This window comes from Nyctereutes procyonoides, unplaced genomic scaffold (assembly GCF_905146905.1).
Source record: "Nyctereutes procyonoides isolate TBG_1078 unplaced genomic scaffold, NYPRO_anot_genome, whole genome shotgun sequence".
Lineage (NCBI taxonomy): Eukaryota > Metazoa > Chordata > Mammalia > Carnivora > Canidae > Nyctereutes > Nyctereutes procyonoides.
In genome coordinates, this window is record NW_026575128.1 from 796,950 (window position 1) to 821,449 (window position 24,500).

Genomic DNA, 24,500 nt, shown 5'->3' on the forward strand with positions numbered 1-24,500 from the left:
AAAGATAGCTTTTCAAGAGAATGTTTATTTGAAATTTAACATAATTTGCGGCATACTAAAAATGCTTAGGCATTTAGGCAATCTATGTCCTGCATGTACTTCGTGGTGATCAAAGTTTCAAGCAGAAAAACACAGCAAAGGGGCAGCAAATAATCTAAGAAATGAGCAGTGGGATAGAGAGAGCTCTGGGTAGCTGAAGGGAGCCTACCTCGCCTGTCAGGCAGCAGTCAGAAAAAAGCAAGCACTACCGGACTTATTAGGGAATTGCCTCACTGGCATGGGGTAGCCACCAACGACTCTGGAGTGCAGTGTAACAGCTCAGAATTCTCCACTTTCAGTGTTCTACTGGCCCAAAGGTAGGGATCGTCTACTGCTCTGAAGCAAACTGTGCCTCCTAGGCACAGTATGACAAGTGCTACTGCCGTCTCAACTATGTGCCTGCACTAGGCTGTGCTCTCTCATAGACACAGTCAATGGAATGGCAGGTGCGGGCACCAGGCAGGATGGGACATAGTCATCACCTCCAGGTGGGCATGGTTTATGTGCTCAGTGTAGCCCCCATGAGTTGTTATAAATCCCCTAAGTAAATCCTTCCATAAATCCTCATCCAAGAGTTGATGTGATATACAAAATCAGCTCCAAGGCCTGACAAGCCTGGAACAAGTCCTAGCTCTGCTGCTCACTTTGTTCAAGACCTTTCAAGTTCTCTCAAATATGAAATGGGGACTATACCTACTTACCTTGGGGAGGGCTGTTACAGGGATTACATGAGATTATGTTTATAAAATATCTAGAACAGATCATGGCATTTGAGAGATACTTAATATATTGCGGCTATTATCATTCCTACCAGATACCTAGCATTTCTTCTTTTTAAGCATCTTCTCTGAGAATATGCATACTAGCTGCATTAAGATGGTCTATCAATGGTAAATCTGTCTGCAGATAGAAATGGATAAGGGGGGCAGCCTGGGTGGCTCCAGCGGTTTAGCGCCGCCCTCAGCCCAGGGCCTGATCCTGGAGATCTGGGATTGAGTCCCACATCGAGCTCCCTGCGTGGAGCCTACCTCTCCCTCTCCTTGTGTCTCTGCCCGCCCCCCCCACTCCTGTGTCTCTCATGAATAAAAAAAAAGAGAGAGGGGATCCCCGGGTGGCACAGCGGTTTGGCGCCTGCCTTTGGCCCAGGGCGCGATCCTGGAGACCCGGGATAGAATCCCACATCGGGCTCCCGGTGCAGGGAGCCTGCTTCTCCCTCTGCCTGTGTCTCTGCCTCTCTCTCTCTCTCTCTCTCTGACTATCATAAATAAATAAAAATAAAAAAAAATTAAAAAGAGAGAGAGAGAGAAAGAAGAAAGAAAGACAGAAAGAAAGAAAGAAAGAAAGAAAGAAAGAAAGAAAGAAAGAAAGAAATAGGTAAGGGTTACAGGTCATTATCTTGAATAGCCTGCCCGATTTAAGGGATTGGTTTTCTAAATTATTTGTCCTTTTAAAGTCATCTCTTCCCATTTATTTTCTTTTTTTACATATTTTTTAATTGGAGTTCAATTTGCCAACATATAGCATAACACCCAGTGCTCATCCCATCAAGTGCCCCCCTCAGTGCCCGTCACCCATTCACCCCCACCCCCCGCCCACCTCCCTTTTCTTCCCATTTATTTTCAAAAGAATTCTTATGGGGAAACTGTCTACAGGGTACCCAGAAATGGAGGCTTTTCTGGTTGATATAGAGGCAGAAACCTAGAGCTCTGCATCTGTGGAACATCAAGGATCCTCAAAACACAGTTTGAAAATTGCAGTAGCAAAAACATGAGTCTTGTAGTCAGTTGAAATTTGAAATCTTCACACTTATGAATTTGTGATCTTGGTTTCCTCACCTACACAGCAGGGTGAGAGATACCTACCTTCCAGAATTTTCTGTTAACATTAAATGAGTTATATCAAACCCACAGCAGAGACCTTATAACATTGTAGGCACTGAAATTTTCATTCCCATACTCTTACTTCCTTTTTGTAGGAAACAGAAAGTAAAGCAGTAAGAAACCAGGAATGATGGCATGAGACACCCATGCACCCACCTAAAAGCTGAAGATTCATCCCAAGGGGAGCATGGCCCTGCATCAAGATCTGAAAATTCTAACCTACTGATTACAGTACTCGGTTCACTCAATTCCACAGATGAGAATGATCCTTTAGTTAATATGATAGCATCATTGCTTGGCTGCCAAACTCAATCAAGAAAGCTTGAATCTTTGTCTTCATGGAAGATCAAGAGAAAACATTGATGGCAAAAATCTATTTAGTATTATTTTAGAAATCCACACGTATTTCAAGTCTTGATGAACAAGTAAAAAAAAGTGGTTTATTACAGCCTACAGGATGGAGATTAGACAAAGAAAAAACTTCTGATATTTAAAATTAAACACGAGAGGAAAATGTATAATCTTCTTTACTAAACATGTTTTAAAATATGATGTATGTTCATTTATGTCATAGATAACATCTATCATAGAGGGAGCGGATTAACCAGTTACTCTACAAGGATCTTTTCTACTATCAGGAATCCTGTGATAAAGAGGGCCACATGAAAGTGCACGACTGGTAGGTATCTCTCTCTTCAGGAAAGAACTTGGCATTCTCTTCCCAGGCAGCCTCCAGTGAATAACTGAGCATGGTGAGGATATTAAGTCTCGGACATTTCTAGTTAATGTGGAATTCCTTCACAGGTTACCATTACGCTAAAGCCCTGTTGGTCTGAACAAGACTTCTCAGAGCTACACCACAATCTGAGGCTCTTCCTATTCAATCTTTTTTCCTTCTCCCTCTTCTTTAACAAATATCAGACCTACATCATGAGCTAAAGGCTTTTTTGCTAGACTACGTCTGCCCTTCCCTTGATCCTTCTCAGGGACCACCCCCAATAACTCTCCTGCAACTCTAGTCTTGTCTTGGTGCTTGCTTCCCAGATCAGTCTCCTTCTAGTGGATATATGGATGATAAGACAAGGAATGGGCAACAGGTCATGGTTACCATCAAAGTCAAAAGAAAATTATCATTTATTTAAAGACATGAATATAAACATCAAAGAAGCTCACTGAACTGCAAGAGACTCACACTGAGACGTATCAGGCCACCTAAAGACAAAGACAAAGAGATCATCTTGAATGTAGCAAAAAGAAGTGAATTGTCACCTACAGGATATTCTTAGTAAGATTAATAGAAGATTTCTCATCAGAAACTTTGGAGGCCAGAGGAGCAGACTGATATATTCAAAATCTAAAAGAACAAAACAGCCAAGAATTCCATATCCAGCAAAACTGTTCTTTCAAGAGTGAGGATAAAATTAAGACATTCACAGATAACAAAAGCTGAGGGAGTTTGTTACTACTAGACCTGCCCTGTGAGAAATTCTAAAAGGAGTCCTGTAGGTTGAAATGAAAAGATAACAGACAGTAACTCAAAGCCATATGAAGAGATAAACATCTCAGTAAAGGTAAATACATGGGTGATGATAAAAATTAGCAATAGTTTAAAACTCCACTTTTTGTTTTCTACATGATTTAAGAGATTAATATATTGTTTTTAAAAATTAGGGATGCCTGGGTAGTTCTGTGGTTGATTGTCTACCTTTGGCTCAGGGCATGATCCCAGGGTCCTGGGATTAAGTCCTGGATTGGACTCCCTGCAGGAAGCCTGCTTCTGCCTCTGCTTATGTCTCTGCCTCTCTCTCTCTCTCTCTCTCTCTCTGGGCCTCTCATGAACAAATAAATAAAATCTTTAAAAAATAAATAAATAAAAATTATTATTAGCCTAAAAGCTAGTATTATTGTAACTTTCATTCTAATTCCATGATTTGGTTTCTATGTTAAGAGACTAATACATTTTTTAAAGATTTTATTATATAAGAGAGAGAGAGTGTGTGTGTGTGAGAGAGAGAGAGAGAGAAAGAGCAGGAGTAGGGGGAGGGACAGAGGAAGAAGCAGACTCCCCACTGAGCAGTAAGCCTGATATAGGCTCCATCGCAGGACCCTGGGATCATGACCAGAGCCAAATGCAGCCACTTAACCAATGGAGCCATCCAGGTACCCCAAGGGGCTAATACATTTTAAAAAGCAATTATTAGTTCATTGTTTTGGATACATCCTATATAAAGACGTAATTCTGTGATGTCAATTACTGAGAACAGAGCTGTAAATGAGTAGAGTTTTTGCATATTATTGAAGTTAAGCTGGGATAAATCCAAATTAAAGTTTATAACTTTGGTATGTTAAATGTAATCCCAATGGTAACCACAAAGAAAATACTTATAGAATACACACAAAAGGGAATGAAAAGGAATTAAAATGTTTTATTACCCAAAAAGTTAACTACACACAAGAGAGATACTAATGCAGGAAATGAGGGGGATCAAAAGCTATAAGGCACATAGAAACAAATGGCAAAATGACAGAGTCCTACTTTAATAATTACTTTAAATGTAAGGCACTTCATCTCTCCAATCAAAAGACAGACATTGGTATCATGGAAAAAACAAAACATAATCTAACTATATACTGTCCACAGAAGATTCACTTTAGATCCAAAGATATGAAGAGATTGTAAGCAAAAGGGTGCAAATAGTACCAAAAGATAGCAAGGCTAGTTAAACTAATACCAGACAGAATAGATTTTTTTCAAAGATTTATTTATTTATCTATTTATTTATTCATGAGAGACACAGAGAGAGGCAGAGACATAGGCAGAGGGAGAAGCAGGCTCTCTACAGGGAGTCTGATGTGGGACTTCATCCCAGAATTCCAGGATCGTGCTCTGAGCCAAAGGCAGATGCTCAACTGCTGAGCCACTCAGGTGTCCCAGATTTTATTTTATTTTTAAAATTTTATTTATTTGAGAGAGATAGAGCATGAGCATGAGAAGTGGGGGAGACAGGGAGAGGGAAAAGCAGATTCCCTGCTGAGCAGGGAGCCCAATGAGGAGTTCAATCCCAGGACCCTGAGATCATGACCTGAGCTGAAGGCAGATGCGAAACCAATTGAGCCATGCAGGCATCCCACAAAATAGACTTTAAATCAAAAAGATTACAAGAGACAAATGAGGGCATTATATATTAAGAAAAGGTTCAATACAGCGATAAGATATAGCAGTACCTAATCACCAACCAAAATATATAAGGCAAAAATTGGCAAAATTGAAAGAAGGCATAAACATTTCTATAATAAGAGTTGGGGTGGCAGTCCAAGTGGCTCAGTGGTTTAGCACCACCTTTGGTCCAGGGTATGATCCTGGAGACCCGCGATTGAGTCCCACATCAGGCTCTCTGCATGGAGCCTGCTTCTCTCTCTGGCTGTGTCTCTGCCTCTCTCTCTCTCTCTCTCTCTCTCTCTCTCTCTCTCTCTCTGTGTCTTTCATGAATAAATAAAATCTTAAAAAAAGAGTTGGGGACTTCAATATCTTACTTTCAATAATGGATAAGACAGCCAGGTCTAAGATAAATAAGGAAACAGAGGACTTGAACAATACAATAAAGCAACAATATCTAACAGACATATATAGGACACTCTACTCAATGACCGCTCTTCCCAAATGCACACAGACATTCTCCAGGACAGACAATATTTTAGGCCATAGACTAAGTCTTAGTAGATTTTGAAAGACAGATCTTAGGCAAAGTATCTTCTCCAACCACAGCAGGATAGAAACAGATATTAATAACAGAAGGAAAACTGGAAATTTCAACTATTTGTAGAAATTAAACAACATACTCTTAAACAACCAATGGCTCAAAGAAGAAATCACAAGAGATTAGTAAATACCTAATGATGAATGAAAATGAAACACGAAACTACAACATATCAAAACTAATGGGATGTAATGAAAGATGTACTAAGGGGGAAATTTATAGCTATAGCTTACATCAAAGAATAAGAAAGATCTGAAATCAACAACCTAACTTTATAATTTAGAGAGGTATAAAAGGACAAACAAAAAAATCTAAGCTTAGCAGAAAGAAATAATAAGAGAGCACAGATCAAATAAAAAAAAGAAAAAAAGAAAATCAGTGATACCAAAAATTGGTTCTTTGAAAAGATCAACAAATTTGATAAATCTATTAGCTAGAAAGACTAAGAAAAAAGAGAAGAATTAAATTACTAACAGAGAAATTGAAAGTGAGTACATTACTGATTTTACAGATTAAAAAGCATTAGAAGAGAGTACTTTGAACAATTGTACACCAATAAACTAGATAACCTACATGAAATCGACAAATTCCTAGAAACATAAAAGCAACAAAGACTGAATCATGAAGAAACAGAAAATTTGACTAGACCTATAACTCACAGGATACTGAATCAGTAATCAAAAATCTCAGGTACAAAGAAAAGCCCAGGCCTGATTGCTTCACTGGTGAATTCCACCAAACATCTAAAAAAGAACTAAGACCAACACTTCTTGAACCTTTCCCAAAACTTAAAAGGGAAGAAACACTTTCTAACTCATCCTGTGAGGCCAGCTTACCCTGACATGAAAGTCATACAAATATACAAAAAGGAAGAAAAAAACCACAGACCAATATCCTTTACGAGCATTGATGCAAAATTCTCAACAAAAAATTATTAAAATGAATTCCACATTATATTTGAATGAATATATACACCATGAGCAAGTGAGATTTATTCCTGAAATGTAAATATGGTTTTACAGAAATCAATCAATGTGATACACCACATTAAAAGTATGAGGGAACATTGACATGATCATCTCAATTGATGCAGAAAAGGTATTTGACAGAATCCAACACCCTTTCATGATTTAAAAAAAAAAACATGAAATAAACTAGGAATAGAGTAAACTACCTCAGGATCCCTGGGTGGCTCAGTGGTTGAGAGTCTCCCTTCAGCTCAGGTCGTGATCCCTGGGGTCCTGAGATCAAGTCCTGCATCGGGCTCCGTGAAGGGAGCCTGCTTCTCCCTCTACCTATGTCTCTGCCTCTCTCTGTGTGTCTCTCATGAATAAATAAATAAAATCTTAAAAACAATCTACCTCAACATAATAAGAGATTTATAAAAAACCCACAGTGAACATCATATTCAATAGTCAAAGACTGAAAGCTTTTCTATAAGATCAGAAACAAAGCTTTCACCACTTCTATTCAACACAGTATTGGAAATTCTAGCCAGAGCAATTAACAAGAAAAAAAAGATATCCAAATGGGAATGGAAGAAGTAAAATCATCTATTTGCAAATGATATTGCCTTATATGTAGAAAGCTGTAAAGATTCTATAAACAATTAGAGATAATAAGTTAATTTAGCCAAGTAACAAGATACCAAATCAACACACAAAACTCAGTCACACTTCTACACACTAACAACAAGCAATCTGAAAAGGAAATTACAAAAACATTTCCATTTATAGTAGCATCAAAAAGAATAAAATAGGAATTAACTTAACCAAGGAGGTGAAAGATTTGTACAATGAAAACTACCAAACATTGCTGAAAAAATTAAAGAAGACAAACAAACACATTCCATGTTCATGAACTGGAAGACTTAACATTGTTAACATGTCAATACTACCCAAAATGATCTACAGATTCAGGGTAATCCTTATCAAAATCCCAATGACATTTTTTTTGCAGAAATAGAAAAACCCATCCTAAAATTCATACGGAATCTCAAGGGATGCTGAATAGCTAAAACTATCTTGGAAAAGAAGAACAAAGCTTCAGGACTCATACTTCCTGATTTTAAAATTTACTGTGAAGTCACAGTAGTCAAAACAGTGTGGTACAGGCATAAACACAGACATACAGATCAATGGAATAGAATACGGAGCCCAAAAATAAACCTTCATGTATATGGTCAAATAATTTTTGACAAGGGTGCCAAGAACATTCAATGGGAAAAGGCTAGTCTTTTCAACAAATGATGCTTGAATAACTGGAAATCTATATGCAAAGGAATAAGTTGTATCTTAACAGTGTATATAAAGATTAATTCAAAATGGATCAAAGATTTAAATGTAAGACCTAAAACTATAAAGCTCATAGGAGAAAAGATGGGAAAAGCTTTACAACATTGAATTTGGCAATGATTTCTTGGATATGACTTCAAAGGTACAGACAATCAGAGAAAAAATAGACAAACTGGACTTCATGAAACTTAGAACTTTTTTTGTGCATCAACACAGTGAAAAGTAAACCTATGGAATAGAAAAATATTTGCAAGTTATAAAACCAATAAGGGATTGATGTAATCAGAATATGTAAAGAGCTCCAAAAACTCAACAACATAAAAACAACCTGATTTAAAAATAGGCAAAGGACTTGAATAGATATTTCTCCAGTGATGACATATGAAAGGTCAATAAGCACATCAAATGATGTTTAACATCTTTCATTATTAGGTAAATGCATCTCAAACCACAGTGAGAAACCACCCTGCATTCATTTGGAAAGCTAGCACCAGAAACAGAAAATAGCAAGTGCTGCTGCTGATGATATAGAGAAAAGGGAATCCTTGTGCACTGTCAGTGAGAATGTAAAATAGTGCAGTCACTGTGGAAAATGGTATGGTGGTTCCTCAACAAAATGAAAGAGAACTACCATATGATCCAGCAGTTCCACATCTATATATATATACCCAAAAGAATTGAAAGCAGGGACTTGAACAGATACTTACACACTCACGTTCATAGCAGTGTTATCCACAATAGCCAAAAGGTTGAAGCAACCCGAGTATCCCTTGATGGATAAATGGATAAACAGGATGTGGAATATACAATGGAATATTATTCAGCCTAAATAGGAGGGAAATTCTGATCTATGCTGCAACATGAATGATACTTGAAGACATTATGCTAATTGAAATGTGAGTCCCAAAAGGATAAATAGTGTATGATTCCCTTTATGTGAGGTACCTATAGTAGTCAAAATCATAGAGACAGAAGTAGGATGGTGGTTGCCAGGGGTTGGGGGAAGGACAGAAAGGGGACTTACTGCTTAATGAATATACAGTTTCAGTTTTGCAAGATGAAGGGAATTTTGGAGGTGGATGTTAGTAATGGCTGCACAACAATGTGAACATGCTTACTATCATTGAACTGTACACTTAGAAACACGAGGGGCACCTGGGCGCCTCAGTGGGCTGAGCCTCTGACTCTTGATTTCCGCTCAGGTCATGATCTTGGGATTGTGAGATTGAGCCCTGCAGCGGGCTCCCTTCTCAGCGCAGATTCTGTTTCTCTCTCCCTCCTTCTCCCCCCTTTCCCCCACCTGCCACTCATGCTCTCTCCCTCATATAAATAAATAAATCTTAAAAAGAAATAGCTGACATGATAAATTTTCTGTTATGTGTATTTTGCCAAGGTAAAAAGAATTTTTTTTAAAGGTAAGACTTTTATGGACAAACAAAACCAGATAGTTTACCACTACTAGACTTACTCTAGAAGAAATGTTGGAACATGTTCTTTAGGCTAAAGAAGTATGATTGGTACCAGATAGAAAGTTGGATTTATACAAAGTAACGATGAACTCTAGAAACAGTCAATATGTGGTTAAATATGAAGACTTTTGCTTTTCCTTTTTTTTTTAAGACTTATTTTTATTTATTTATTTACGATAGACATAGAGAGAGAGAGAGAGGCAGAGACACAGGGAGAGGGAGAAACAGGCTCCATGCAGGGAGCCTGACACGGGACTCGATCCTGGGACTCCAGGATCGCGCCCTGGGCCAAAGGCAGGCGTGAAACCACTGAGCCACCCAGGGATCCCCTGCTTTTCCTTTAAAAGGTAATAGGCTAAAACAAGAATAATAACAGTGTACTACAGGGCTTAGAACAGCAAGTGTTGTTCCTTTTTATTAACAGTTCATCCAATTTATTTCCTTCCTCTTGCATTTTACCATAATCATCGAGGTTAAACCACACCTTATACCTTTTATTTGTAAATCACCATAGTTAGGCATCCAAGTCTGTCACTTATATGTTCTACTTTCCACCCAATGGTAAAACATAATTCAACCACATTCTCCTACCTTATAACAAGTATCACCTCTTCTCCAAACAGCATGTTGCTCATTGCTCTCTGAGACCTCAAGCAGAAGCACCTTTGATGTGCATATTTATAGCAACATTCTGGACATGGCAATCTATGTGTTGTCTGAGATGACAAAGCCTTCCCTGAAGCTCTCACTTCTTGAGCTCCCATCAGAATCACCTTTAAATCCATATTATACCAACATTCCTTTCAAGGCAGTTTTGCTTTTTCTATCTAGCACCTCAAAATTATTCTAGCCTCTGTATATAATACAATCATGAAGCCCATTCTAGTTTTAGGTATTTGTTATAGAAGTGCCTCACTTTCTGGTACCAAAATGTCAACGAGTTTCCTAGGGCTGCTATAACAAAGCACCACACATTAGGTGGCTTAAAACAACATAAATGTATTCCTCATAGCTCTGGAGGCTAGAACTCTGAAACCAAGCTGTCAGCAGAGTCATGTTCCCTTTGAGACGCTGGGAAGAATCTTTCCTTGCCTCTCCTAGCTTCTGGCGGTGGCCGTTGATCCTTGGCATTTCTTGGCTTGCAGCTGCATCACTCCAACCTCTGCCTCTGTCATCACATGGCACTCCCTGAGCATCTCTGTCTTCAAACAGCATTTCCTCTTCTTACAGGTACACCAGTCATATTGGAGTAGGACCCATTCTAATGACCTCATCTTAACTCGATTGCATCTCCAAAGACCCTGTTTCCAAATGAGGTCATATTCACAGGTACTAGGGGTTAGGATTTCAACACACTTTGGGGGAGGCACAATCCAGTGTATGAAATAGACTCATTAATAGAATACATAAAGAATTCTTGAAATAAAAAGACAAATTAGTCCATTAAAAGTTGGCAAAAGATATGAATAGACATTTTCTATAGAAGATGCACAAATGCTCAATAAGCATAAGAAAAGATGCTCAATATCACTCAGGAAATGAAATTAAAACTACATTAAGATACTAATTCACACCCACTAGGATGGCTATAATAAAAAAGACAGAAACTGGAATTCTCATATACTGCTGATGGGAATGTTATATGGGGCAGCTGCCTTGGAAAACAGCCTGGCAATTTCAAAAGGTTAAACATAGAATTAACATAGGACCTAGCAATTCCACTCCCACATACATACTCAAGAGAAATGAAAACATGTCCACACAAAAAATTTGTATGTGCGTATTCATAGCAGCATTATTCATAATGGCCACAAAATGGAAACTACCAAATGTCCATCAACTGGTGAATGGACAAAATGTGGTATATCCATGCAATATTATTCAGCCATAAAAAGAAAGTATTGATTCATGCTACAATTTGCTTGAATCTTGACAAGATTATGCTAAGTGAAAGAAGCCAGATGAAGAAGACCACATACTGTATGATTCCATTTGTATGAAATGTACTGGATAGGCGAATTCTTAGAGACATAAAGTAAATTAGTAGTTGCCAAGAGGCTGGCTGGAGGCTAAGGGAATGGAGAATATAATGGGTTTGGGGTTTCTTTAGGGGAGTTGAAAATGTTCTGAAATTAGATAATGGTGATAATTGTGTGACTTTGTGAACATGCTAAAAACCACTGAACCATATACTTTTATGGTATGTAAATTATACTTCAATTCTTTCTAAAGAATAAATGTAATTACATAAGGTAAGACCTGTGTGCTGAAAACTACAAAACATTGCTGAGACAAATTAAAGACCGAAATAAACAGAAAGATGTAGACCATGTTAACACATCAGCAGATCCAATATTGTTAAAATAAAAATTCTCCCTCACTTGATCTGAAGATTCAGTGAAATCCCAATCAAAATCCTAGCAGGCATTTTTGTCAAAATTGACAGGCTGATTCTCAGTTGGTTAAGCATCTGCCTTCAGCTTAGGTCATGATCCCACGGTCCTCAGATTGAGCCCCATGTCAGGCTCCCTGCAGAGTAGGGAGTTTGCTTCTCCTTCTCCCTCTGCCCCTCCTCTCTTTTCTCTCCTTTCTTTCTCTCTCTCTCTCTTTCTCTCAATAAGTCAATAATATCTTTTTAAAAAATGTATATGAAAATGCAGAGGACCTAGAACAGTCCAGACATCTTTGAAAAAGAAAAACAAAGTTGGAAAGGTTTCCTTTCTGATTTCAAGACTGCATGGTATTATCCTATGAACAAATATGTAGATTAGTGGAACAGAATAGAGTCCAGAAATTGAGCTGCATAACTAATTTTGGATAAAGGTGCCAAAAAAATTAAATAAGGAAATAATTCTCTTTCCAATAAATTGTCCCAGAATAACTGGATATACATTTGGAAATAAATGAACCTCAAACCTTACATCCCACTATTACAAAAATTCTCTCTGATGGATCATAAACCTAAATGTAGGAGCTCAAACTATAAAACCTTTAGAAGAAGAGAGAGGACAAATATTTGTGTCCTTGATGTAGCCAAAGATTTCTCAGATGGCTTTTCTGTCCTATAATAAAACTTTGATAAATTTCTATCAAAATTTAAAAACAGCTATTCTTCATAAAACACTTTTAAAAATGAAAAGCAAGTCATAGACTGAGAAAAATATTTAAAATACATATATCTAATGAAGGCCTGATTACAACCTATATAAAGAATTTCTGCAACTTAATATTCATATAATTCAATTAATGAATAAAATATTTGAACAGAAGTCTCATAAAACAAAATATACTAACAGCCAATGGGCACATCAAAACCTACTCATTGTTATTAGGCACTCTCAAAAGTCAAATTAAAACCACAGTGAGGGGCTCCTGGGTGGCTGAGTTGGTTAAGTGCCCAACTCTTGACTTCAGCTTAGGCTATGATCTCAGGGTCATGAGATCAAGCCCCATTTTGGGCTCTGCTGAACGTGGAGCTGACTTAAGATTCTCTCTCTCTCTTTGGGCATCCGACTCTTGATTTCAGCTCAGGTCATGATCTTAGGGTCAGGAGATGGATCCCCTTGTCCAGCTCCACGTTCAGTGCAGAATCTGCTTCAGATTCTCCCTCTCGCTCCCTCCCCCTTTGCCCCCTCCCCATTTGCCCTCTTTCTCTCTCTCTCTACTCTCTCCACTCTTCTCTCCCACCTTCTCTGCTTTTCTTCCCTTCCTTCCTACAAAACTGCACTGCTTCTATGCAAGAGGGTTTTGGAAGACAAGGAATAATACTAGTTCCTTGAGTCAGAGCCAAGAAATCCTGGAGCTGCAGTTTCCATGATACCTAAGAGGTCTGTGCTATAGGGCTCAAGGAGCTACAATAAAAACAAGCTCAGCAACAAGGGATGTCACTCATCTTGGGTATGGAAGAGGAAAGCCCCCCAAAGCAGTCTAGCCCCTTGCCCTGAATGTTTGACACAGCCCTATCTAAACCACACTGGGTCCCACTTCATTCCAGCTTGCGTTTGATCTCTTTGCCCACCACTTCAGAGGCTGATCATGCTGAAAAGACGAAACATGGTGCACAGCATCTAAGCCCTTCTGGTTCTTCACCATACTTTATTTCTTTCAGTGTGACTCCAACTACCCACTACCCCACTATTGTTGATTCTATAAATCAACTTCATTTTGATGATTAAAAATGCTCAAATTGGTTGTATCTTTGTAAGATTCCCCCCCTTTTTTTTTCCTTTAAAAGAGAAAATAGTCCATTACATTCTTCATATAAATTTTCCCTGTGGGGAAGATTTTAACAGAAACACATCCTCTGCTCCCCAATTTCTTCCTCCATTCTAATTGGACAAGCAATAAAGAAAGACAGACAGCAAGAGGAGAGTAGCAAATGATCAGTACACTCTGGTGTATTTTACAAAAATGCGACTTGCTTCAAAATTCAAAATCAGAATGAATAGACTTTACAATACCTGTTCTCTCTGTTTGGGGTCCACAGTTTTCCCAGGGGAGTGGTTTCCAAGTTGCTTATTCTTTTGAGATTCATGAATCTCTCCTTTAAGTTTTTCAACCTCAAATACAAAAGCATTTTGAATATGAGAATATGGGGTTTGGGGAGGTGGTCTGCTTTGTTTTTAAAAGATACAAGGAATACTGAATACATCCCTTATGAAAACATTTCAAACTACACATAGAAATAGAGAATAAAAATTGAAAATTTCTTTCACATAACCTTACCCCACAATCCCATTTCCCTTTCCAGAAGTAACACTGTTCAGGATATACCCTTCTTGAGTTTTATCATGTATGTGTATATATGTATGTGCATGTATTAAGTATATTTTAAGTATTATTATAATAACTTATTATATAGCTTATATTACTTATAATATACTTAATATATACATATATGTATTAAATACATAAATGCACAAAGACTAAGACAACTTGAACAGTTGTTCATTCTTTTTATGATGGTGTTTTAAAAATGAAAAAAAAAAACAAATAATACAAAATCTACCATGTTGACCATTTTTAAGTGCACAGTTCAGTATTATTAAGTACCTTCTAATTATTATGCAACCATCACCACCATAAATCTCCAAAATTCTTTTCATCTTGCAAAACTGAAATTCTATGCCCATTAAAGAACTCCCTATCCTGTCCTCTCCCTGCAGTCCCAAACAACCAATCTACTTTCTGTCTGTATGATTTTGACTACTCTAAGTACCTCACATAAGGGGAATCATACACTATTTTTCCTTTTTTGACTTACATTTCAATTAACATAATGTCTTCAAATCTTATCCATGTTGTAGCATAGAATAGAATTTCCTTCCTATTGGGTTGCCTGGGTGGCTCCACAGTTGAGCATCTGCCTTTGGCTTAGGGCGTGATCCTGGAGTCCTGGGGTCAAGTCCCACATCGGGTTTCCTGCATGGAGCCTGCTTCTCCCTCTGCCTCTCTCTCTGTGTCTCTCATGAATAAATAAATAAAATATTTTTTAAAAAAGAATTTCCTTCCTATTTAAGGCTGAATAATATTCTATTGTATATTCCACATTCTATTTATCTATTTATCCATCAAGGGATACTTGAATTGCTTCAAACTTTTGGCTGTCGTGGATAACACTGCTATGAACGTGAGTGTGCAAGTATCTGTTCAAGTCCCTGCTTTCAATTCTTTGGGTATATACTCAAAAGCAGAATTGCTCAATTAAATGGTAATTCTACATTTACTTTTTAAAGAAAATGCCATGCTGGTTCCTATAGTGACTGCAGCATAATTTTTCATTCTCAACAACAACGCACATGGGTTCCAATTTCTCCATATTACCATCAACACTTGTCATTTTCTATTGTTTTGATAAGAGCCATCCTAATGGGTACTTTTTTTTTTATAAATTTATTTTTTATTGGTGTTCAATTTGCCAACATATAGAATAACACCCAGTGCTCATCCCATCAAGTGACCCCCTCAGTGCCCGTCACCCAGTCACCCCCACCTCCTGCCCACCTCCCCTTCCACCACCCCTAGTTTGTTTCCTAATGGGTACTTTTATCCATTCTTGCAACAAGTATATTGTGAGCACTTAGTATATGCCAGGTGTTGTGTGAGACACTAGAGATATAACTGTAAAATGAAAATAAACTAAAATCAGGGGCAACTGGGTGGCTCAGTTGGTTAAGCATTTGCCTTTGGGTCAGGTCATGATCCCAAGGTCCTGGGATCGAGCCCCACATGGGGCTCCCTACTGAATAGGGAGTCTGTTTCACCCTCTCCTCCCTGCTTGTGCTCTTTGTTGCTATCTCTGTCTCTCTCTCAAATAAAATCTTTTTAAAAACTCATTAAAATTTTTTTTAAAATATTTTTTTATTTATTCAGAGAGAGAAGCAGAGACACAGGCAGAGGGAGAAGCAGGCTCCATACAGGGATCCTGATGCAGGACTCGATCCTGGGACTCCAGGATCACGCCCTGGGCCAAAGGCAGGCACTAAACCTGCCTGAGCCACCCAGGCGCCCCAAAACCCACTAAAATTGAAGAGACATATATCCAGAACTTGGAAGTACACATTAAAAATCAATAAAGGATGAAAAAGAAATAATTAAAAAATGTGACACAACTCAAACTTATCCAATAAAATAGAGAAATAATTTCTATTTGGTAAATTAAGTATAAACTATTACCTAAATCCTTATTAAAAAGAAAAGATCCTAAACTGACATAATAGCATTAACACTACTGTTTAGCATGGGTAGTTAAAATGTATAAAACATAAATACTGATAGACTGCATCTAGGTCAGAGTATGGCATCTATCTGGGATATGATAGGCACCAGGACTGGTCCTCAGTAATCATATGTATACAGTGCTCTAGCTGCTGATTGTTATTTTAAACACATTTAAATAAATTCTAAGAAAAATTACATTGAACAACTTACCACTTCTCCAAGCACTTTCTTTTCTGAGTCAAGTGATCGAACCCGATTTCTTAAAGCCAGAATTTCCTCATCTAGTCTCTGATTATGTTCCTTTGCTTTCTGTAGGTCAACTGAATCTAAAACAGAACAGAACACAGTTGGTTCGACTGGATCAAAGTTTTGATTTGAGGCACTAACTTTAAAACTAAGGAAGTACTATTTCCTGGCTTCTTGTCAGTCCTACCATGTTTCTGCATATGTGGATCTCTGCACAGGAGAGCTGCTATGCTCTCAAGTCCAGCCCTAGAATATTCTAACAACCTATTGAAACAGAACAGAACTTTTTTATTTCTCACACTAGACTAATGAGCTGGATTTTTTTGAGAATAGGATTTCCAGCAACAGAGGTTATTTAGGGAATTGTACCTTTAAAGCCGTGGAGCCTACCTCCTAAAGGTTAAACAATCGAGAAAATCAACTTCCTATCTTGCTTGTGGTCCTGTCTCTCTTACACATTACATATTACTCCTAGACTCTTCTCTTCTACTTAGCAACAGTAAGGCCCCACAGATGACAAGTGATGAGCCACGAGCAGTGGACAGCCAGATTTTCCTAGCTAAATCAAGTTCATGCATCAAAATCATCTTTCTGCCTCCACCACAGCCCATAAAATGGTAGTTCCCTCTGAGTTTAGCACCTCGTGTTAAGACCTGCTCTTTCCAGCTTTCATCAGTTTCAATATTGCAAACTTGCTGCCTGAGACTTTCCTAAATTTGTAGCTATTTCTTTAAGCCACTTCCACTCATATTTCTTATTTTTCTTCTGTTGCCTTAAATTCTCTTTTGTTTTCCTTCTTCATCACTTGTTTTGTATTAATTATTCTTCATGTTCTTTCTTTATTTTTAGTTTTCCTCTTCCCATCTACTTTCCCCCTTAGTATTTTTTTTAATTTGAAAAATGCTGAAAACGTACCGAAAAGGGGAAAAAAAAATATTCACAATCTCACCCTATCTATGTGTGAGTGTGTGTGGATTTAGAGTGAGAGAGACAGACAGAGGCAAAGACAGAGACATTTGGTTTTTGACCTGTGCAATTTTTTAAAGATTTAAACAATGCTACATAATCTGCGAATTCACCACTTGTGAACATGTCATGGATGTCTTTACAGCACAATCCTTATAAAGCCATTTTCCATTTCTCATTTGGAACTATTTTTAGATTAGTTTTACTGGATTTTGCTTTTCCTACAAATGGAATCTTAATATATGTATTTTTCATGGCAGGCTTCTTTTGCTCAATATATATTTTGGCGATGCCATCTGTCATATCGATAATCTTCATCCAGTCTCTCACTTTGTTCTGTACAACGCGCCATTGTCCAAATGTGTCATCATGTGTGTCACTTTTCCCCTACTGAAGAAGATTCAGGTGCATTGCTGATGCTTTACTCTTATAAATAATTCTAAAATCATTATCCTTGTTCATCAATCTTTAGGCACTTATGAAATTATTTCCAAAAAACAAATTCCCAAAAATGGGAAAGCTGGATCAGAGGATATGTGCATTTAGAAAATTTAATAGATATTGCCAAATCACTCCTTAAAAAGATTGCACAAAGTTACATTCTGCCCATTTCTCCACACTGAATGTTACCAGAATTTTAATTTTCATAAATCTTAAAAATGCAGTTGAATAATGGCTTGTTTTAAAGGTTTATTTATTTATTTGAGGGAGAGAGAGAGAGAGAGAGAGAGAGAGAGAATGGGCCAGAGGGGAAAGGAAGAGAAACCCAAGCAGACTCCACACTAAGTACGGAGCCTGACTCAGGGCTCAGTCTTACGACACTGAGATCAGGCCTGAGCTGAACCCAAGAGTTGGACACTTAACCAACTCCACCACCCAGGCATCCCAAATAATGGCTTGTTTTTAAATGCAATATGTTTTGCTGATCACAAATGAATATAGGCTTTTTGTTTAAAAGTAAAACTGTACAGTTATCTTCAAGTGAATATTCTCATCTAACCCTTACTCAAAGGGTTAGATGACCCAAAATAATATTAATACTTAGTAAATATTCATCAAAATATTTTATATGCATATACAGACAAGGGTTGTATTAAAAGTATTTATCAACTGCTAAAGTATGGGTCCTCACCTATAAGAACGTAGCTCTGGAGTAGAGTTCTAGAGAACTGCCAAGTATTATCCCTTTAATGCCTGGGAAGACAAGGGGTTGGAAGGAGCTCAGATAGTTGAGGTAGATGGTAGACAGCTGAAAGACTCAGGGTAGCAGCTATTTACAACTTATACAAAATTATTCCAGTGTCTTCACTGTCATACATTAATGTGTACCACTTCATAGCCATCCTATGGGCATACACACACACACATCCAAAAAATAAAAACTAAAATAACATTATACTACATATATTACTCTACAGCTTGCTTTTTTTAACTTGATAATATATCATAGACATCTATTCATGTCTGTGCACATAGATCTACATCCTTCTTATTCATAGATGCACAGTCATTTAGTTAGCCAATCCACTGTGGATAAACACAACTTAATTTTGCTACCCCAAAAGTTTTCCTTATTCTCTGTACTTTTACAAGTTCTTCTATAGTCATTAGTGATAGTGTAGTATTTTTGTCTGGTTTTGATATCAGGGTAATGCTGACCACTTAAAAGCTGGAAAGTATTCTGGAAGACTTTATGTAAAATCGATATCATTTATCCTTAAAAATTTTCTCAGAAAAAATTTTTTTCTTAGACATCTGAGCCTAGAGTTTTCTTCATGGGAAGATTTTTATCTACAAATTTATTTCCTTTGGCAGATTTCTTCTTTTTTTTTTCTTTTAAGATTTAATTATTTATTTGAGAGAGAAGGAGGGCAAGAACAAGCAGGAGAAGAGGGAGAAGCAGATTCCTCACCAAGCAGAGAGCCCCACATGGGGCTCAATCCCAGGACTCTGGGATCATGACCCTAGCCAAAAATAGATGCTTAAGGACTGAGCTACCCAGGCTACCCAGGCAGCTACCCAGGCAGCCCGGCAGATTTCTTCTTGAGTGAGGATTGGTCTTTTTTTTTTTTTTTTAATTTTTATTTATTTATGATAGTCACACAGAGAGAGAGAGAGAGAGAGAGAGAGAGAGAGAGAGGCAGAGACATAGGCAGAGGGAGAAGCAGGCTCCACGCACCGGGAGCCCGACGTGGGATTCGATCCCGGGTCTCCAGGATCGCGCCCTGGGCCAAAGGCAGGCGCCAAACCGCTGCGCCACCCAGGGATCCCCGAGGATTGGTCTTTGAAGAAATGTGCTCAAGTCATATGGATCCTCAAATTTATTGGCATAAAGTTGTTCAAAATATCCTCTTATTATTTTTTGGTCTGTAGAAATGTTCTTCCTGTAATTTCTTATATTGGTGATTTGTTGTCTTCTCTTTTTTTTTTTTCATGATCAATCTAGTTAGAAATTTATCAGTGCTATTGATCCCTCCAAATAACCACATTTGGTTCCATAATTTACTCTCTTGTGGTTCTGTCTTTAATTGTATTGACTTCAAGTCTTATTTTTAATACTTTTTTCATTGGGGATCCCTGGGTGGCGCAGCGGTTTAGCGCCTGCCTTTGGCCCAGGGTGCGATCCTGGAGACCCGGGATCGAGTCCCACGTCGTGCTCCCGGTGCATGGAGCCTGCTTCTCCCTCTGCCTATGTCTCTGCCCCCGCCCCTCTCTCTCTCTCTGTGTGACTATCATAAATAAATAAAAATTAAAAAAAAAAGACTTTAAAAAAATACTTCTTTCATTGCACCTGATGTGGATTTAATTTGGTCTTCTTATTCTGGGTTTTTAAGGTGAAAGTGTAGATCACTTTGAGTCCTTTCTCGATTTCTGGTATAAGCATTAAATGATATAAATTCCCATCTAAGTACTGTTTTAGTTACTTTTACCAAATATTGATATGCTTTTTTTTTTCATTTTCATTCAAGTTAATTCATGGAAAATATTTTCTAATATTTTTTGTAATTTTGTAATTTTTTCTTTGATCACATGGCAATTTAGAAATATCTTGTTTGGTTTCCAAATATTTGGAGATTGTCTAAACATACTTCTGTTATTGATTCTTAGTTCAATTCCATTATGGTCAGAGAACACAATTTGTGTGATTGTAGTTCTTCCACAGAAAGTTGTTTGATGGCTCAGTATGGCCTTTCCTTGAGAATGTTCCATGTGTACTTGAAAAGTATGTGTAATCTGATGGACTTTTCTATAATTATTAATTTGGTCATGTTGGTTGGTACTATCCTTAAGTCTTTATCTTTACTGATTTTGTTTTCTCGTTTTTTTTTTTCAGTTACTAAGAAAGTAGTGTTCATTTTATAATTGCATTGATATATTTTTGAAAAGGAGGGTTAGCAACTCTAATCACCAATTATAATGTGTGGATTTTTTTCCCCCACACATCCAGGCAATTCTTGGACAGTAGCCAGGTATCCTATAATTCAACTCAATTCTGGCATTATCTAGCTGGAGACAACATCAGATTCTACAGGTTAAGAGCTCAGTTCCACAAGAACGCCCACCACTTCAGATACCAAAGACAAATCCATGTTGTTACCTGTGCTTCTGACTGACCGGTTATAAATCAGAGGTTGCAAATCATCTTAGTTCAAATGATTTAGTAGAGGGGCTCACAGAATTTAGGGAAACATTTTATCCACTAGATTTCTGGTTTGTTATAAAGGGATATAACTGAAGAATAGTCTAATGGAAGAGATGCATAGGGCAAGACGTGAGGAGCTTCCATATCCTCTCTGGGCACAACACTCTCCCCCAAATCACCAATTCAGAAGCTCTCCAGACCCTGTCCTTTGGTATTTTTACAAAGGCTTCATTCATAGGCATGATTGATGAGTCATTGGCCATTAGGACTGAACTCTATCGGCTGTCCCCTTCCAGCCTTGGTAACCTAGGAGCTTTCCAAAAGCCCTCCTTAAGATAATAAAAGACACTTTTTATCACTCCCATTGGAGGAAATTTCAAGGGTTTTTGAAGCTTGGTGGCAGAAAAGGGCCAAAGACCAAATATATATTTCTTATTATAAATCACAATATCACTGGGGAAACCTAGTTTTAGAATTATTTAAAACAAGTAAAGGATTTTAATTATTTTTGTAGTTGCTACCATTATAACACTCAAAGTTCATTGTATTATTTATAGCTGGTAGCATTTTTACATAGTTCAGCTAGGGTCAGATTAATTCACCAGGGATTCCAAGCCTATTGGCTTCCCAGTGAGAAAGTATGTATGAAGTATTGCTAAATTCATCATAATGTGTCTTGATCTCAGTAGTAAAATATGTGCTATTTCTGTTCACCACAGGTTTTAGAGTTAGATATATTTGGGTTCAAATACCAGCCCTATATTACTTAATTCATTAATACTCGGTGTACCTATTGGATAACTCGCTAAACCTTGCCATAACTCAGCTTCTTTGTCTAAGAAATGGGAATGATAATACTCACTATTTGGAATTGTGAGGATTAGAGTCAATGCATATAAAGTGCCTGATAGATAGAATGCCTGTTATTTAGTAAGAAATAAGTGGTAGTAGCAGTAATAGTAGTAGAAATAATAACAGTACAATAGTGCTTTATCACTATTATTAAAGACAGTATGTTAAATTGTGTATAAATCACTTGTTATTATTTAGTGTATTATTAAACATATCTACTAACATGCATCACTCACCATTTTCTTGCAGCTTCGTCAAATTTTCTTTCAATTCTTAATTTCTAGCTGAGCCTTCTCAAGTGCAGAATCTAAAGAAAAAAGAAAATCTTTCTGTAAGGAGCAAATGATTAGCATTCTCTTTCTTTGGAAAACTCACTTTCTGCTGATTGTCCTTTGACTTTCTACAAAATGTCACCTCCAGGAAACTCTTCCAGACTCCCCTTAGTGTTCTCAATGCACCCTATCATTATTCCTGATTGTGCAGTCTCGCAAGAGTTCTGTTTCCCTAACTGGAGTCCATGTTGAAGAGTTTGGATCACAATAAACAATAGGAACAACTAAACTTTTTAAGCATGATACTCTCAGCTTCAATTACAGTCAGAAATATTTAAAATTAATTTCTTCAATTAGTAATATTTAGAATTCTACCAGTAGTGGGGTGCCTGGGTGGCTCAGTCAGTTGAGCATCCAAGTCTTGATTCTGGCGTGGGTCATGATCTCAGGTTGTGAGACTGAGCCCCACGTCAGGCTCCGAGCACAGCAGGGGGTCTGCTTGAGGTTCTCTCTCCTCCTCCCTCTCTCTTTGCCCCTCCCCTGCCTGCTCTCTCTAAATAAATAAGACAAAACTTTTTTTAAAAAGAATTTTACCAGTAGTCTCTCTAAATAAATAAGACAAAACTTTTTTAAAAAAGAATTTTACCAGTAGTTGCTAGAAACATCAAGACAACAAAATTTCAGGAAATACCTTTTGATACTATTGAAGAATTATATGAAGATGGCCAAATGGTACAGGGCAAGGACATGGGGCACTGGAGTCTACTGGATTTGGGTTCTCTAATCCAGGTTTTATCACTTTGCTTCCTTGGGTCTAGTCATTACCAGTGATATGTTTGGTGGGCTTCTATGTCAGGATGAAGAACTTCTCAGAAGTAAGAGGCTAACATGACCCTTATAAGAGATCATTCCTAATCACAAAGTAAATACATCAGCACAATTATGCATATTTTATTATTACTCCCCAAATGCTCAATTCTTTGGAGTAAATCCCAGTCTGATCTACTAGATTCACCTAAAATTATATTCCTGACCATAACAATAGTTATTACCACTGCTACCAACAGCAGCAGCTACTAGTGTCAGATATATTAACATTATAACAAATCTTCAAAGCAAATACTAGTATTCCCATTTTATGGATAAGATAAAGGAGGCTCAGAAAAATTAGGCAATTTGCTCAGAGTCACATAATTGGTAAATGATAAAGTTGGGATCTGAACTCAGGTCTGTTTGAGTACGCTATGCTAGAGATGTGAGAATAGCTTCTGTTTTATTAAGACAATGGTTTTCTGGGACGCCTGGGTGGCTCAGTAGTTTAGTGTCTGCCTTTGGCTCAGGGTGTGATCCCGGGTGTCTGGGATTGAGTCCTGTATCGGGTTCCTTACAGGGAGCCTGCTTCTCCCTCTGCCCATATCTCTGCCTCTCTCTCTGTATTTCTCATGAATTAAAAAAAAAATCTTAAAAAAAAAAGACCATGGTTTTCCAATATGTTTGTCTCTGGAAGGAGAGTGAGTAAGAGAACACTGAATGTTCTGGGAACTACATGTAGTTTAATACTGCTTGGGTCTACAGTGCAAAGGATTACGGGAAATATAGGGTATGAAGCCATACAGATAGGCAAGAGCCAAACCAGAAAGGCCTTTGGGAAGCTCAGTATTTATCCTTCAGAATAAAATTCTTATGGAAGGTTAAAGTCCTGAGGAGGTAATCGAGAGGTTCTGCAAACATTTGATTTGATTTCCACTTAAAAAGCGACAGCAGGGATCCCTGGGTGGCGCAGTGGTTTGGCGCCTGCCTTTGGCCCAGGGCGCGATCCTGGAGACCCGGGATTGAATCCCACGTCGGGCGCCCAGTGCATGGAGCCTGCTTCTCCCTCTGCCTGTGTCTCTGCCTCTCTCTCTCTCTCTGTATGACTATCGTAAATAAAAAAAAAAAATTAAAAAAAAAAGCAACAGCAACCCATTTTTACATTAACACATACAGCCAAATATATCATATACAAAACTCAAATATATCAGAGACCACCAAATGCATTAACTCACGTTGCCAGGTTAGCTTCTCCTGCCATGCTCATGCAGACATGTGAAAATCATAGCTCTCCATTATTTCTCTTAAACTAGTAATATTTCTAACCCTGTGTTGGTTGTAGGTTTTGGAGACCTCTCTTATTTGACAGTTTAATTTTCTTTTTTTTTTTTTTTTTTTTAAATTTTTTATTTTATTTTATTTACGATAGTCATACAGAGAGAGAGAGGCAGAGACACAGGCAGAGGGAGAAGCAGGCTCCATGCACCGGGAGCCCGACATGGGATTCGATCCCGGGTCTCCAGGATCGCGCCCTGGGCCAAAGGCAGGCGC

The 24,500-nt window shown here is 37.8% G+C and overlaps 1 protein-coding gene across 1 annotated transcript in view; it reads right to left on the reverse strand.

Annotated features, from left to right (window-relative positions):
• Positions 1-24,500, reverse strand: part of CCDC30 (coiled-coil domain containing 30) — a 121,597-nt gene that overhangs the window by 69,325 nt on the left and 27,772 nt on the right. The window contains 4 exon segments of the mRNA XM_055342080.1: positions 13,901-13,999; positions 16,371-16,486; positions 22,104-22,142; positions 22,145-22,174. Coding sequence (XP_055198055.1) covers positions 13,901-13,999; positions 16,371-16,486; positions 22,104-22,142; positions 22,145-22,174 — 284 coding nt within the window.